Source organism: Simochromis diagramma, unplaced genomic scaffold (genome assembly GCF_900408965.1).
Source record: "Simochromis diagramma unplaced genomic scaffold, fSimDia1.1 OVJJ01000026.1, whole genome shotgun sequence".
In the NCBI taxonomy this organism is placed as follows: Eukaryota; Metazoa; Chordata; class Actinopteri; order Cichliformes; family Cichlidae; genus Simochromis; species Simochromis diagramma.
In genome coordinates, this window is record NW_024386985.1 from 4,837,379 (window position 1) to 4,853,904 (window position 16,526).

Genomic DNA, 16,526 nt, shown 5'->3' on the forward strand with positions numbered 1-16,526 from the left:
GCTACGCTAAACTGAAAAAGCTGAGCTCTGAATATTACTTTCCTTTTATAAAAAAGGTTCTTATCTCTTATGTGAATAAAATAGGTTTATACACTGTTAAAAAAATTAAAGGAATACTTTTTAGTCAGAGTATCGAGAGCATGGGAAAGCAGGAGACATGTAAACAGAAAAGCAGATGAGTGATTACAGATCTTCCCTTATTGAACTTACGCATTAGCTTCACTAGTTCCCAGAACTTAAAGTTATGCAAACTCGTTGCCTCATAAAAACTAAGTAAAGTTTAGGAGCACGTATGCAAGCACGTGGGGGTCATACAAACTACCTGAATATCATTTTGAAGCACACATCATGACATAGGGAGGCAGACCAAGGGAAGAGAAAGGATGGGGGGGGGGGACAGAGTGGGCAGGATTCACCAACCCCAACTTAACGACCGCCACACCACTGTCAATCTCCACCCCACTCAGCCCATCAAAGTAAGAGGAGAGCCCCTAGGCACCTATAACATCACTGCACACCTTCTATTGTATTGCTAGCCTTCAGATCTTCAAGTGGCCTGTTACTCTGTGATCAGCTGCACCATCCTGCAGGTTCCTTGGTCTGTTCGGTCTTTATTATCATGACACAAAAATAAAACATGAGACATCAGCTGAATATAACTCAGTAAGACGAGGGAAAAATACTTTGTTTGCAAGAATTCTGCAGTATTAATAGTAGTCATCTGTGGGAAAATGCTCTGTGGGCTGCAGGGATTTGGGTTTTTTTTTTGGTTGTTTGTTTTGGGGATTTTTAAATGACCACTGACAAAAACTGGCAGTAAGGCCGAAACTGTGTCCAGATCATTTAATTAATACACCCACAGGAACTGAGCAACTGATTGATTTAAAAAAAAAAAAAGTTACTGACATTTAAGTAAAATTTAGAATCTAAGACTTTTACTTGTTACAGAATATTTAACAGATTATTATTCTATCTACTCTCTACTGTGTGTCAGAAGGAGCTTTTAACTGCTCTTTAACTCTTCCAGTTATCTCATAATCGCTGAAACAAGAACAAAAGCAGAAACACGGCAATGAAGTTCAAACTAAAAAAAAAAGTGTTTGTGTTTTTAGCCTCTGCGATGCAGACTGGGAGTGAGACTGCAGGGTGGTCCAGAGTTCCAGAGAAGATGCTGCAGACTGCATGCAGGGCAGGACGTAGGATGGAGAGGATCGTTTTATATCACGGGTATTAAGCAATTCCTGGAAATGTGCCAGACAGCAGGCAGAGACAGGGGTCACCGAGACGATCACGACGGAGGTGATGTCTCGTGCGACCGGGACACATGTACCTTAGAGACATCCTCGGAGATGGCTCATAACACGGGCTCATCAGCGCAGGGGATTTTCAACACTTCAGCAAATGTCGACATTATCACAACACGCTCAGGCAAACGGGCCGCTGAACTGCTCATGAGGCAAAAACAACACAATATGCTTACATAAAGGTTTCTGCTTCACACTTCACGGCACAAAGATCCTCTGTTTTAGAGATGCCCCCAATCAGTCGGTGTAACGAGTTTGGTCTTTATACCAACTAAGCATCTGGTCACTTTCTGAAATAGTTTTTCAACTTTATGTGTAAAACAAAAAGCATTTCCAATACATGTATTCATAATACTTCTTCATAGTCCATTTTCCTAAATTTGTCCTGTTTTGTAAATAAGAAAATTAAATTACCAAGAAACATTAGTGTCTGCTATAAGGCACATTTTTAGGTCAGTGGGGGTTTTCCTAGCTATAGGTGAACATTTTCAAACTGTAGCACTGTTGCCTCACAGCAAGAAGGTCCTGGGTTTGATTCTAGCACCTGGCCGGGGCCTCTGTGTGGCGTTCAGACTTCCTCCCACACTTCAAGACGTGCAGTCAGTGGGGTTAGGTTAATCAGTGATTCTAAATTGGCCGTAGGTGTGAATGTGAGTATGACGGTTGTCCGTCTCTGTTTTAGCCTTGAGAACGATTGGCGACGTGACCAGGATGTACCCTGCCTCTCGCCCTATGGCAGCCGGGGTAGGCTCTAGTCCCCAAATTGGATAAGCGTAAAAAAAATAAATAGATGGATATCAATTATGATACTGCATCATTCTTAGCCTGACTCCTCAACCAAGACGGGATTGCCTGGAGAGACTCTACTGCCTATTACTACTCTATTACACAATTCACGGGGAGTCACCGTGGCCATGAGTTCTGAGTAATGACTAGAAGAATTAAAGCATCTCAAACACAAGCACCCCTCACTAAGGGACAAGTGAGGAGTTCTGTCCAGGAGGGGCCCGGAGTAGATCAGCTACTCCACACTGATGTGAGCCAGGTGGAGAGGTTCAGCATCTGACCCTGATGCCACCGTGGGGCCTCTGATGTAAGATGCTTCTGGTATGTCCGAGTGAGAGGAAACCCTGGAAACCCTCTTAAACATATGTTTCTATGACCCAGACCCAAATAAAGGTCTGAAAAATTTAAGCATGAATGGAAAAATCATCCAAAGGACTTTTCTAAAAACTACTATTAAAAGTGTAAGAATTAACCCATAAATAGGTTTCTTAGTCATGTTTTTCTTGTAGTGTTTCCTCACACAGTTTACTCTCAGGTGAACCAAGGACCCTGAACTACTCGTAGGTGTTTGTCTATCTCTGTGTGCTGTTTATTGGTGTCCCTGCTGTTTCGTTTGGCAGGCTTCCTGTGTCAGTGGGAAGTTAGACTGAAAAAGTGCAATAATGCTTTTTCTGAGCCACTCCTACGTGACAGAGCAGAACGGAGCCTCCCAATGCCTCCACCAACTGGAAGACAGATGGCCCTGGCTCACATAAAAAAAAAAAAAAATCCTTCATTTATTATTTGCGACCAGAAATGATGCATTGCATATCCTCACTGGTGCAAATGAACAAAACGTCTCTGGAAGAAAGGAGTGGAAAAGGAGAGGCTCTTAAAGCATCATCACTCCCACGATCCAGGTCTCTGACTGCTGAGGACCACGTTATATATACGAGGCAGCTAGGGAAATTGAAAATAGTCTGATTTAAGCTCGTTAAAACTACGGGTCACGAAGAGGGCCTGGGCCTCTTTAATGGCCACAATCAATGGAGCTCCTTTATGATAAAAAATCTAATCAAACTCTATTAGCTTGCGAATGAGCATCGTTGTGCAGGTGATTTAAAAAGTAATTAGAGTAAGTCTTCAAATCCAAGTGGAGCTGTTTAATGATAATATCAATCTTTTACATTAATTATCATCATAAAACTGACAAAAGTCAGTTTTACTGTACATGGATTGGTACTTCTGTGCTTTTCTACTCTATTTGAACACTTAAAGCACTTTCTTACTACAAATCTTATTCACCCATTCACCTTAAACACGTTTAACCTAACATTCACACACTCGTGGATGAATCAGGGGGAACTCGGGGTTCAGTATTTTGCCCAAGGATACGAGCTGGGGAACGAAACACCGAGTGGAGGACCCGCTGTACCTCCTGATCCACGGACACCCATGTTACTTATCAGCAATGCAACCCAAAAAACAAAAAGCTTTGCTCAAAGTCACACCTTCATGCGTAGGCAGAAAAACAAACAAACAAACACAAAAAAACAGCTGATGAGGGAAGGAGTCATCACTATCTCAGTGTCCGAGGAGAAAGTGCTGCGACGGTCATTAATTTGAGGACACTGTACAGCACATGGATCCAGAGAAGGAAACGGAAGATGAGCTTTAAAAAACAAACAAACAAAAAACACACAAAACCCCCAACAGTCATGTTTCTGAGGATGACTGTTAGACTCTACTTTGAATCAGGATTTTCCTACCAAAACTACAAAGGTAGAATAAAAAGCTGGCGATGCTAATGTGGGAGTACCTGCATTCTTTCTAACGGCCAGCAGGGGGCGACTCAGGTTATACAAAACTTGAAATTGAATTGAAGCGTAGGGGAAAATAGTGCACATCTCCCTCAGTCTGGGACCCCAGTAAACACTTTCCTGATGTCTTTATGGCCTCAGTCAAACGTTTCAGCTTTTGTTGAATAAAATTGAAACTTAATTTAGTAAATTATGGCAATTATGCAAGTCAGAAAGGAGAATTATCTACGGTATGATCAATGGCTCACTGGTTTCACGTTTATAGTGGGAAAGCCTGCTATACATAATATCATAAGTCAATGTATATTAATAAGACCAGGAAAGCATACATAAATTCTTTATTATAATTTTTATTTTGTTCAATAGTAGCCATGTACAGAAACTTTCCAGTTGCTCAAAGGCCAAAGAACTGATAAAATTGTGGAATATTAATAAAAACCTAAAACAGTTCTTCTACGTTGGTGACCGGCTGCAGCTTTTCAGTGTTTATCCCAAAATCTCTGATCAATACCTTTCAATATACTGATCAGCCACAACATAAAAAACAGATCTGATTGGTAGAAACACGGCTTCACCAGCTGGCAGTGGCAGAGTTTAACACCTTGAACGCTTCGATGTCTTCCTAAATTAATTTAGTGAAAGTGGAGCGACTTGCTGTTTTTCTGGTCTCAGTCAACAACAATAACCCATCTCACATCCCATTAACCTGGCAGCTATTTTAACATGAAGACTCAATGTCTCATTGACTTTTCGAAAACTACTGTGCTTCAAAATAATTGTGGTTTTTAAAAAACGTTTTAATGCTGTGGCTGATCAGCATTGAGAGTGAAACCATTCAAACAGTGAAGCTCACATTCGGCCGATGCAGCAACCAAAAGAAACATAAGGAGAAAAATATTGAATATGCTCAGATACGCTGTGTGACAGTGTGTGTGTAGGATCGCAGAAACGCTCAAGCTTCAGCCTGGCACACAAAGTGCAACACCCCAAATGACAGAACCTCTGAAACAAAGCGAACAGACTGCAGACAACAGCATGCCAATGGAACAAGCACCATGTGCAAAAGGACAGGTGGAGAGAAACCACAGAGCCTGCAGCCTCCGAATATATGCTCCATCATCATTAAACAAACAGAATCAGCATCACGAGCACATTTTTCATTTCTTATCCAGTGTTAAGGCACGTAGAATATATAGATGACCTTTGGCAAAAGTTGAACTCTTTACAAAAACATCCTGGAATGAGACACGCCCTTCAGAAAATGTTAAAAAGGTGCTGCTGCTTTAAATGCTCAACCATAAACTGGAGGAACGCATCAAAGTGTCTGCAAAGGTAAGAGGGGTGCAAAGCTCCCGCTCTCCTTGCAGCACCGACGACACTCAGCGACTGAAAGCTTTCAAAGTGCAAACTTAAAGCAGTCTCTTTAAGATCTGGGACAGACTGAGCCCCGGGGATTTGGTTTACAGCTGTAGAAAAAAAAAAAAAAAAAAACCTCAGATGGGCTTCAGATAAACTAAACACATGACATGAATGGAAAAAGGGGACTTGCACAGACTAAGCGGTGCCTCTGTTATGCTCAGCTTTATGTATTTACTATTTCACTCATTAGCGTTAGCCTAGCTTTTCATGAGTAAAAGTTCAAAATAATGCCCCTTTTTTCTTATTCTGGGCATCGATCGCCCAGTTTCTACTCTGAAACTCCTTCCAACTGGCTGTTTCTCACAAACAAAAGAAATTTAATCCTTCTCTCTCATGTTTGTGTTGGAGTCAGGACACTTGCACAGGCCAAGACCTCCTGTTCTGAGTACCGGTCGTTGCTTATGAAGATATAAATCTTTGTCAGAATAATTCCAGTTTTAAGATTGCATTTAGTTAAATGCTACTATGTTACTCGCACAGGGCCAAAGATCAAACATGATTAAAGTCAGACTAAAGAAAACACAAGACAAAAAACAAAAAAAAAAAAGCTTATGGTAGCAAAAATCCTGCTTCTTATGATAGCGTTAGCTTAGCTGTGTATAAAGTCGAAGAGCAGAGGGAAACAGCTTAAGGTAAAAATATCCAACTGTAAACGTGGTGTTTAAAAACTGAAAAGCTAAAAGCAAAATGGGGCTTTTAAAGTGCTTCCTAGTAAAACTGTAAAGGATGCAGATGAGAAGACATCTGCAAAACATCTGCGCAGACACACAGAGGAGGGTTTTCACTCGGATGGAGGCTGACTTGTTGCTGGGTGCTTGGTGTAGCGCTGCTAGGACAAGTGACGGGTTCAGTACATGAAGGTGAAGACAGAAGCAGCTAACCGCTAGCAATGATACATATATTGTCTTTATGATATGGTGATTACAAAAATGAAAGAAAGGAGATGTTATGAAATGTTCATTAATGAGCTTTAGAGATGCTGGAAAGCAGGTTTTTAAAATTATTATTTTTTTTTTTATTTTTTTTTAGAAAATAACGCCTCCGACTTCAGCTTTATATGTGACAGACAGTCATGGAAACCGGATTGACCTCAACTCTTGGCAACAGTTAGCAAATCTACATTTATGCGGAACTGGCTCTTAAAAGAGATCCAATGAGTCATTGGATAAACACACACACACACACACACACACACACACACACACACACACACACAAAAGAGTTTTGCTTTTGCGAGGATGTAGCGTATTCCATGGCCCAGCTAAACGTCTAACCCGAACCCTAATCTGAACATAATCCTAACGCTAACCATTTCAAACCAAGTCTTAACCCTGTAGAAACCAAACACACACACGCACCCACACATACACACAGCATAATTCCTGGTGGATTCTTAGTGCATAAAGACTGAAATGGCGATTTCTTGGTCATAATGCACAAATAACTTTACAGCCAACAGCTCTAATAACTATAATTTAGAAGAATTTACCGTGCAAGAGAACAGCTAGAAACGGACTTCTATGTTTCCCGATCCAACAACAAGAAGAAAATGTGCACAGAGCCAGCACCACAACTTGCTGCACAACTTGAATATAAACCTTTGGTATCATCTGCATGGAAGTCCTCACAGAAATATGCTTCTGCGTGGCCATTAAGTATAAGTAAAGTACGGGAACTTCTTTCCTCGTCAGCACCGATTCGAGGCCACGAACGGCTCCGATCCCGGTCTTGGCGCATTTACAGGCCAAGCTGAAAGAACGAACTGGGTACCATATCACGGTGGAATCTCTCTGCTCTTCTTTTCACGAAGACCTGACAGAGTACTGAGATGTTTCTGTGTGAACTTTAAGTTTCCCAGTATCAGAAAAATAAATCTCCCAAAAGGCAAAAATATCTCTGCTTTAGATTTACATCCAAAATATAAAGTACCTCTTTGCATGTTTCATAAAAGAATCTGCTTGAAAAATATAATTAGATCTTTAAAAAACAAACAAACTATTGTGCAATTGAATTCCTAGTTAAGACTGAAGGAAGCGGCCTGCAGCGGCCGTTCTGTCGGCGGCTCTGTCCTGTGTGCCGAACTGACGGCGTGCTCAGATTTGAGTCTTTCCTCTGAGTTCCTCGTGTATCTGACGCACTGCGAGGCTCCGTCGGGGGGCATGCTCAGCTGCACGCCGTCTGTCTGAGCGGGCAGAGGTGTGGAGGTGACACAGCTGGACAGATTCACATCTGACGGCTCTATAGTCTTATTGAGATGCTCAGAATCTGCGGCGGAAGAAGTCTGCAGCTCCCCTGACAGGGCGGGGTTGTCTTTGGTGTAGGGAAGGGTGTCTACTTCTGACGGAGCTGGTGTATAGAGATCTGAAAGGTGCATATCGCTGTCTGTGGGCTGCAGCGGGCTTCTCTTTGCTTCATCTGTTTGTAATAGAGGCCCCTGTTTTGAGCCAGAGACGCTCCTCCGATCCTTTTTATAGTAACCTTTAGGCGAGGCCTTAGCGAGGGACAGGAAAGGAAGCTTGGGGCAGAGCGGCGACCCCACCTTGACCCGACTCAAGCTAAGGATGTTCCTGCGGATGTCAGCGGGGAGTTTATCCAACTGCCTTCCAAGTTGGACTGGGCTCGGGAACAGCGTGCCTTGACACGCCCTGTAGAAAAATCTGAAAAGTAAAACAGAGACTGACATCAGCATCGCTCCACCGAAGAACGCCAGGCGGCTGGGATAAACATGAAAGGCATCTGGTATCAATAACAGACGTAATTCAGCACTCGGATCATAAATATTTGAAAAACAGGCTCGTGTTTTCACTCATCCACAAACTGAACACGGTGTACCGAGGCAGCAGCGCAGCGATGGGCGTGATGAAGCACAGCAGGTAGAAGAGAGGGCTCCTGCAGCAGCCTCTGCATGGTCCAGTAGGGGTTGGAAGGAGAGTAGCAGGCGGGACAGGAGGCGTTGTAGCACAGCGCCACGGTGAAGAATAAGGCGATACTGAAGGCGATCGACATCCAGTTCATCCACGTCTGCAGGGGGAAGGACACGAGGATGAGAAACAGTAACAGAAACTTAAAATCATAAGACGTTACACACCTATTCTTAACGCAGGCGTTCACACCAACCATGTAATTTTACAGTCGTTAATTTTTCAAACAAAGCTCGATTTTTCACATGCGAATAATCAGATCTCACCAAGTTCGCTTGTAGCGCAGAACACGCACCGGTACTGAATATACAATGACACGGAAATACTAATATAACACTGTTTTTATATAAGACTCAATTTCTCTATAAGGGATACACAGTGATTTGATTTACTGCCTGTAAAATATTGTTAACATATATATTAAAATGAAGGCAAACGTGACTGGAAGCTAAAGCTTGCTGTACATTTAGGCGACATTAAAGAAGTTTCCTCCAGGCGGAAAGACAGAAGTGTGGATGCGAAACCGTCTTCTCGTGCCCTAAAATGAGTTTAGTCAGCGAGGGGAAAAAACTCCTCATGTTGCATCCTGGAGATGATTGGCTGATCTGACGTCTGACACAGTGAATCGTGTACAATGGCTCACTGAAGTGTTGTACTGACACACGTAATTAATTACAGCCTCACAGCTTCTGTATTTTGGGGGAGGAGGGGGGGCTGCTGTCACCTACCTACCTTTAATTGACTTTCACACCAGTTTACCAATCAGGCATGCATTATGTTCCTGAGCAGCGAGGAAATGAAGGGCCTGCCATCCGAGTGTGTGGAAGTGTACCTTCCATCGTGCTCCTTTTAATGAAAGCGCCTCTAAATGAGGGGCAGTCGTGTCCATGAAGGCAGTAAGTAAAAAGGACACTCTTCCCACGTGTTTAAAAAAAAGAAAGAAAAAAAAAAAACCCTCATCAGGCTGAATTTACAGCCACAGAGATGATGGAGAAGACTCGGACTCAGGGCAAAGTCATAAATTTCAACAGTTTATGAGCAACATGTCTGAGCTCTCTGGCGGTGTAAGGTGTTGGCACGCTGTGATGCGGCGTGGACTGTCTGACGCTGCAAACACGGAGCGGCTCTACTGAGTGACGCTTTCTAATAATTATTAAAAAGATGAGAATTTGACAAATAGCCCCAACTTCAGTTAATACTCATTTACTGTTGCATACAGTGAAATATTTATTTGTTAATGACTGGTTTGGAGAACATTACCAGGAAGGTTACTGTAAAGTTGCAAATGATGCTAAAAAAATGTTTGTGAATACTTAACACGTAGACGTTATGAGTTGTAACTGGAGTTTATAGCACTCCAAGTCTAAGCTCTGATCTCTGGCTGCCTGGTTCAGTTTCGAGCGAGGCTGGTCTCACCCTGGGAAAAACATGGGGTTTGTTTCTGACGTTTTCTAGTCTTTGTTCCATCTTCTGCACAACTTCAAATCTCTGCTTAACCTCCTCAGACCTGGCGTCCATATATGTGGACATCACATTTTGGGTTACTTAGACCAAAATACTCAATTTTGCTCTATATCCACTCCTGTACAGACTCTACCGGAAACCCAGTTTGTTTTAGGCTTCTTTTGCCTTTCACAATAAAAGTCGTAAATATGTACACTACGTGATTAATGTGCTCTTGGTGATAAATAACAGAATTAAACGGGTTAAAGTAGTATGTTAAAGCTACATATGACAGAATCCAGGAATTAAACTAAATGTCAACTTTGTTTTCACAAGTTATGAAACAGAAGTTTTCAAAAAGAAATCAATAAATTGTTCATGTCTGGCAAATTTCTATGATGCTGATTTTCCAATCCATGAAAAAAATGGTTACAAAATATGTAATTTTATGAATTTTTTGCATAAAACTATCATTTTTATAATTTATTACAAAGGTTCCTGTAATGTGTTACCACTGAATGATAATCACAGGCCAACAGTGAGGTTTTGGAAACACCACTCATGTTCCACCACAGAGATTTTGAGCATTACAATGCTGTAACCATCCAAAGCAGACTGACTATGAGCTTAAAATTGTTTTTATTTTTAAATAAACATCAGGCATCGCTGCTGTCATCTGTTGGCTTTATAATCAGATTTCTTACCCATGTTTTGGTCTCGGTGCCCAAATGCAGCAGAATAGTGAATAAGGCGAGGGTGGTGATGGGAGTTCCCCATGTAAACAGGTCCACGTCAGAGTCAGCGTAGGCCTGGGTAGCATAGAAGAACATTTCATTAAAAAAATATATATACAGAAAATAGATTTTTGTTCTTTTAGTCAATTTTTTCCCCAACACAACATAAAGCGACGTGAATACACGTGCTTGCTAGAACTGATAATCGACCAAAACAACATAAGACCACACCTTACATACCGATAGGAGGATCTCACTGAATTTCTGTATTTTTAAGCATTTTTTGTGCATTTATTGATATATATTGAATATATTGCAGTTTTGTATAAATAAAAATGTGAGCTTAGCAATCACTACAACACTTCCAGGTTCATGCTTTGTACTGAAAACATTATTTTTAAGTAAAATTTAAAGAAATTAATAAATAAATTGTGAATTAATAAATTTCATTGCTGACGAATCCATTTAAACAACCATGTAAAGAGGATAAAACATTAAAATCAACACTAAAAAAACCAAACCAATACAAAGGTAAAACTCTAATAACTTGGTGAAGACGAATGGCAGACGTGACACTTACAAAGTAAGGAATGAAGAAGCAGACGAGACTTTGGTAGAAGGCATCAATCATGTTCATCCAGAACATATATGGCTTATATTCCTGCAGGATAAACACAGACACTCAGCATCAGTGTGACTGTAGAGAGGAAAAATGTTAAAAATGTAAATATTCAAAACACATATAAAAATGTCTCTATTACCTACATTTGATACCAGAAGCAGTTAACTAGTCCTGATTAATTCTGGGTCAGAAATAAAATTAATGACCCATCAAAACAATGAAGAAGCGCAACAGTTTTAACCTTTACGCTAAAATTTATGCTAGAAATCAAAGGTTAATGACAGAAATCATGGCATATTATAACATAAATTCATTTTATTTAGGAAAAATGTGGATTTCTAAACTGAATGGTATCTATGCAGCATGCAAAATGAATTCCAGCTTATTCTTGACTTTTGAGTCAAGACTGACAAACTGGGTTTTCTCTGGAGCAAAGAGTGAAGTCTTTCGTCCTATGCCAGGGAGAGGGAAAAAAACCCTCATGGTAATACCAAGTTTAATTCTTAGACTAAATCGTGGAGAACTTTGCATGATTAAGAGTTTAGGGCTCACTGGAACCCCTCATTTCAAGCCAACTTGCCTTTAAGCTAACATCGTTCTGATTGGCTCCCTCTCACAAACAGAAGGTGGGGCTTCTATGACAGAGATAACTACAGTAGGGACATTTGCTCTCTCATATGAGTCAACAGTAGTAGTGTGAACTGAGCGTTTAGAGCAGTCTGAGCTTTTGGCTCACAGATAACTCAGCACCTGAAACAGCCGCAATTTGTGTAAACTTACTACACTACGGAGCTACAAACATCCTGCCTTAGAGTGATGCTGACAAACTAGTTCATGCATTTTTCACTTCTAGGTTGGTGTACTGTAATTTCTTCTTATCAGACTTTTGTAAAAGCTCTCTAAAAAGCCTTCAGCTTATCTAAAATGCTATAGAGGGAGTATTAACTGGGTGTAGATGCAGCGCTCATATTTCTCCCATATTTGCTTATCTTCACCATCTCCCTGTTAAATCCAGAATTAGCACTGAAGATCCTTCTCCCTACCTATGAAGTCCAGAACAACCAGGCCACATCACATCTTAAAGACCTCATTACCAGATTATCCTAAAACTTTGCTCTTAGACTCCTGTTTTATTTGTGGCTCCAAGAGTATTTAAAAGTAGAATGGGAGGCCTTTCTGTGGAACCAGCTCCCAGTTTGCATTCAGGAGACAGACACCCAGTCTACTTTTCAGTTTTTTGTTTTTTTTCCCCCACATTCTTAGTAAAAATTTGAAATGTGCTGTCAGATCATTAGGAGGGAGCGCACCTCGGAGTTCTGGCCGTTCACGTAGAGCTGAGGTAGTTGTTGGAGAGTCTCTGCTGACACGTCTTTGTCCAGAGTGCCAGTAATGAGTTGTGGGAAAGCAGAGAACATCAGGTTGAAGAAGATGAGATACCACTGGTCAATCATGGCTGAACCTGAGAAGCCACAGTAGAACTGATACCAGAAGATGAGCGCCACAAACATCTGAGGGAACAAATGGGATGGAAGCAGTGAGAAAAAGCAGAACACCTCATCCTTTCTGACTCAGATCTGTGTGCGCTGGGAGGGGCCTTACTGCATTCTTGTAGAAGAAATACAGGATCATGTTAGCCAGGCGGGAGTAGCACCAGTGCCCGTGTACCAGCAGGAGCTTCTGGAGATACCGGAAACGTGGGAGGGCAAAATCGCTTGCCATCACTGCCTGCAGAACACCACAAGAACCAAACGTTCAGTCTCCTGCCGCCTCTCTCCTACGTACACGAGACGAGCACACATTAGGCAGTTACTCGTTGACTGTTCTCGCCTCTTCTTAATGAATCTTTAGCGGGTATAATCTTTCCAAAGCAATAACTCGTAAACGAGTTGGCCTCCTCTTGGGATTCACCGTTAGCGCGGCAGGAAGCTGTCAGTCTCATCCATCACCGTGTAAAACACTCCCAGTACTGAGCCCTGCTTTTACATCATAAACACCGCCGCTAACCCTTTACGGCACCTCTCGGCCTTCAGCAACAGAAACAACAGCAGGCCTCTCGCTTCTGCTGCGCTCCAATAACCCCTCCTAACGACTACACAGGGAGCGCGTCGCTAATAGACGAATGGTCCGTTAATGATAATGCAGCAGCGCGTGCAGGCCCGGGGCGCAGTAAAGAGCGTCTCAGCACGTGGTGTGCGGCGGAGTCCCCGAGAGTGACCGCTGTCTCATTAAGTGGCAGTTTGATTAACGGTAATTAATGCAGCGGATTGGTTAAAGACAGGATACTGAGGCTTTAGCAGATGTGCTACACAGCAGCGTGCCGGCAAAGCCTCCCTTGGAAGTTAATTGGGAATCTCCATCATAAGAGCACAGCTCTGGAGCAGGGTGCTGCAGGTAAATGAGCGGAGGGGAGGAGGGTTTTCTTCGTGAAGATGCTCTCTCAGCTGTGGCCTTGGAGCTGAGCGTCCACGCCGCGCTGCTTCTCTGCAGGACACAGGGCCTTCCTGCTGACTCAGCACAGCACAGGCAATCCTATTTAGAGGATGGTCATGGATGTGGGCTAAAAACCGCACTTAAGTGTAATGAAAAGCCATTAACAACCCTAAAGAATGCTAGTGTCTCCCCCTCTTCCCAATTCCCCAATCTTTTATCTGCAGCTCCTCTCGCTCTCAGGAGCTCTCAGGCTGCGCTGCTTTTTTTTTTTTTTACAGCCCACCGTAAATCACCCACCTCTCCTCTCCGCCCCATGTGCCACTCTATTCATCACCTTACCTGCATGCCTTCCTGTCCTGAGATCCCCACACCCACGTCTGCGACCTGGATCATGCTGACGTCATTGGCCCCATCTCCTGTGATTAATGTAGGGAAGTGAAAGAGAGAAAATAGACTGTTAGAAGGAGGGGGTACATCAGTTTATAAGAAGGGGGGGGGGGCTTTATTGAGCGTGAAGATGACAAGATGGAGAAGCCGGCGTGCCCTGTGTTTGCGAGAGGAACGTGAAGCTTTCACAGACTCCTCAGCCGTTATACGAGCCGCGCGCTTGCGGTGCCGTTCGCCACCTCTGCAGCTCGGCCTCCCGTGAGGCGGAGGCCTTCCTGCTGCGGCAGCCGACAGGCGGTGTCTCCGGATGTGTGGATAAATTTGTTTTCCCTTCTTTTTGTCACTACAGGTGGTGGAGTGGGAGGGGAGGAGGATTTTGTTGTCACAATGGCACCGCAGTGGCAGCACAGACTGATAATGAAAGGTAGGTGGTGAGAAGAACTCAAATAGAAGTTGGCTGGAATTTTTTTTCCTTTTTTCCTTTTTCACTGAGAATTCACAAGGCTGGATTTTTTTTTGTGAGTGGGATGGAACAACGTGATTAATGTGCCATCACGACTTTTTCAGAAAAGTATAACCAGAGTGCATTTCGGCTGCTGCCATATCAGTTTTTCTGGAGCCAGAAGTGACCATGTTTGGATGTTATTGTATCTGCTTATTAGTGATCAGCAACATCCAAATTAAACTCCTGAATTTTTCTCACCAGAACTGGACAGTGTGTTAGTATAATTAACCCCAGCGCAGCGATATTATTGGTCAGATACTTGCATTAAAACCCTAGAGTGGCCCGAGGAGGCCATGATTTATTATTATTACAAATAATGTGAGTAAGGCTCCGTACCAGCTCGTGAAGTGTGACACGTCTGAATAATAAGACTGAAGTACTGAAAGATATTAAAGCTCAAAAGCTAACATAGCACTGACTGAAAAAAAACGCCCCGCTGGCAAATAAAACCTGCTCCTCCTGAGCGCAGCTGGACCAAATAAATGGAAAACAGAGAAAAGACCAACGCAGGTCACCGTGACGTCCTCGCGTCGCCTCTTTGCTGCTGCAGCTTCATTAGGGGAAAGTGTAGAAATACTAAGAATAACTCAGAGCGGAGGCTGAATGATGAATGGTGCACCTCCATCTCAGGCAAATTTCAAAATCAGCTCACACGGAGATCACAGCAGGAGGAACATACAGGAGTTTCACTGGAGCCGTGCAGCAGCCAGTTGGCTGCACGATGAGGTAAAGATGCAATGAATAAAGTAAATAAAGTGAATGTTCAGGGCTGGCAGGTTCAGGTGTGCACACTGCAATTAAAATATGGCATTCATGCCTTTGTTAGAACAGCTAAAGAGTAAGATGAAGATGGGGAAAGTCACTCGTACACTTGTCTGGAAGAGTCTGTGTGTTCCAAAAATGTCTTTCAACGCTGAGACAAAAATCCCTCATCCAAGCTCGTTAATATTTGGGAACAACTTGCGAGCAGGTTAGCAGCTGTGCTCGAGAGCTCAGGCACGTTCTGATCTGTCCGGACGCTGCTGGGATCTTACATGCTGGGGATAGCCTGAAGGTTCAAGACTACAGCTCACAGTTTAAGCCGTTCAAAGCTAAGGAATGCTTTAACACAACGTTAGAGCCTAACAGGCCTCATTTTTATATCTGCAACTATAAACACGTGCAAGCGTGAGATAGGACAAATGTTTAGTTTTTACTCCAGGTGAGGTCAGTTGTTTTTAAGTCCAGCAGTGAGCTTGTGACGGGATTATAAAATCCGGCACATCTGTGTCTGAATATGCTCACCCGGTCCTTACCTATGGCCAGAGTCATGACCTTCAGCTTGTTCCGCACCAGTTTGACCACCATGCTCTTCTGCAGCGGCGTGGACCGGCAGCACAGCACGGAACGGCAGCTCCGTGCAACGGCCAGAAACTTATCCTCCAAACTCTTATCCAGGGCGTAGGCCAACGTCCGCCCGTCTATCACCAGGCCCAGCCGGTGCACCAAGAAGGGAGTGGACTGAGAGGACGGAGATGAAGAGGAGTAGATGTCAAAGGGCGAGAAGTTCGTGTTGAAGCTCTTGGTGGTTGGGCTTGATGGGCTGCAGAGGAATTTGGCCTGGATGTAGTGTAAACTCTCCTCCAGCAGCAGCGCGCACGCCTCCTGGGTCACAGAGAAGTTCAGCGTCAGGACGGCATGTTAATTCAGCGGCAACAATCTCCGGAGCTCTAGGGCTTGGATACTTTAAGATCAAATACGAATTTAAATCCTGTGTAAGGCTTTATTGTAAACACAGTAAACGTCTGTAGTAGAAACACATCATGTAGGATGGGTCAGATCAGACACAAACATGAACGATCTCCATCTTTTGGAATGAGGATTTCTTCTGATTTATTCCAGAGAGGGACAAGAACGCGACACTAAAGATCAACCTGTGCTCGGTCTGGAAAACAACAACACACAGCTGTGAGTCTGACAACAAAGCTCTACAACAGCAGCATGCTATCGCTGTGCTAACGCTTTACACACAATCTATGATGCCAACGCAAAACTAGCTGTTTGTCATCCCACCAGCGGAGCCGAAGGTTGATTTGACACATGTCGTACATTTCCACCCGACTCGTCACCACAGGAGATTCGCGGCCAGCACATTTTTTCTGTGCTGTGCTCTGTGGGGCGTTTTTCACCCATTCTG

At 43.2% G+C, this 16,526-nt stretch overlaps 1 protein-coding gene across 1 annotated transcript in view; it reads right to left on the reverse strand.

The window, feature by feature from the left end:
* Nucleotides 1-4,213: 4,213 nt before the first annotated feature.
* atp10a (ATPase phospholipid transporting 10A) overlaps nt 4,214-16,526 on the reverse strand; it is a 45,548-nt gene continuing 33,235 nt past the window's right edge. The window contains 9 exon segments of the mRNA XM_040040138.1: nt 4,214-7,965; nt 8,141-8,193; nt 8,195-8,329; nt 10,377-10,481; nt 10,987-11,067; nt 12,336-12,536; nt 12,628-12,753; nt 13,798-13,874; nt 15,646-15,994. Coding sequence (XP_039896072.1) covers nt 7,323-7,965; nt 8,141-8,193; nt 8,195-8,329; nt 10,377-10,481; nt 10,987-11,067; nt 12,336-12,536; nt 12,628-12,753; nt 13,798-13,874; nt 15,646-15,994 — 1,770 coding nt within the window. The 3' untranslated portion in view covers nt 4,214-7,322.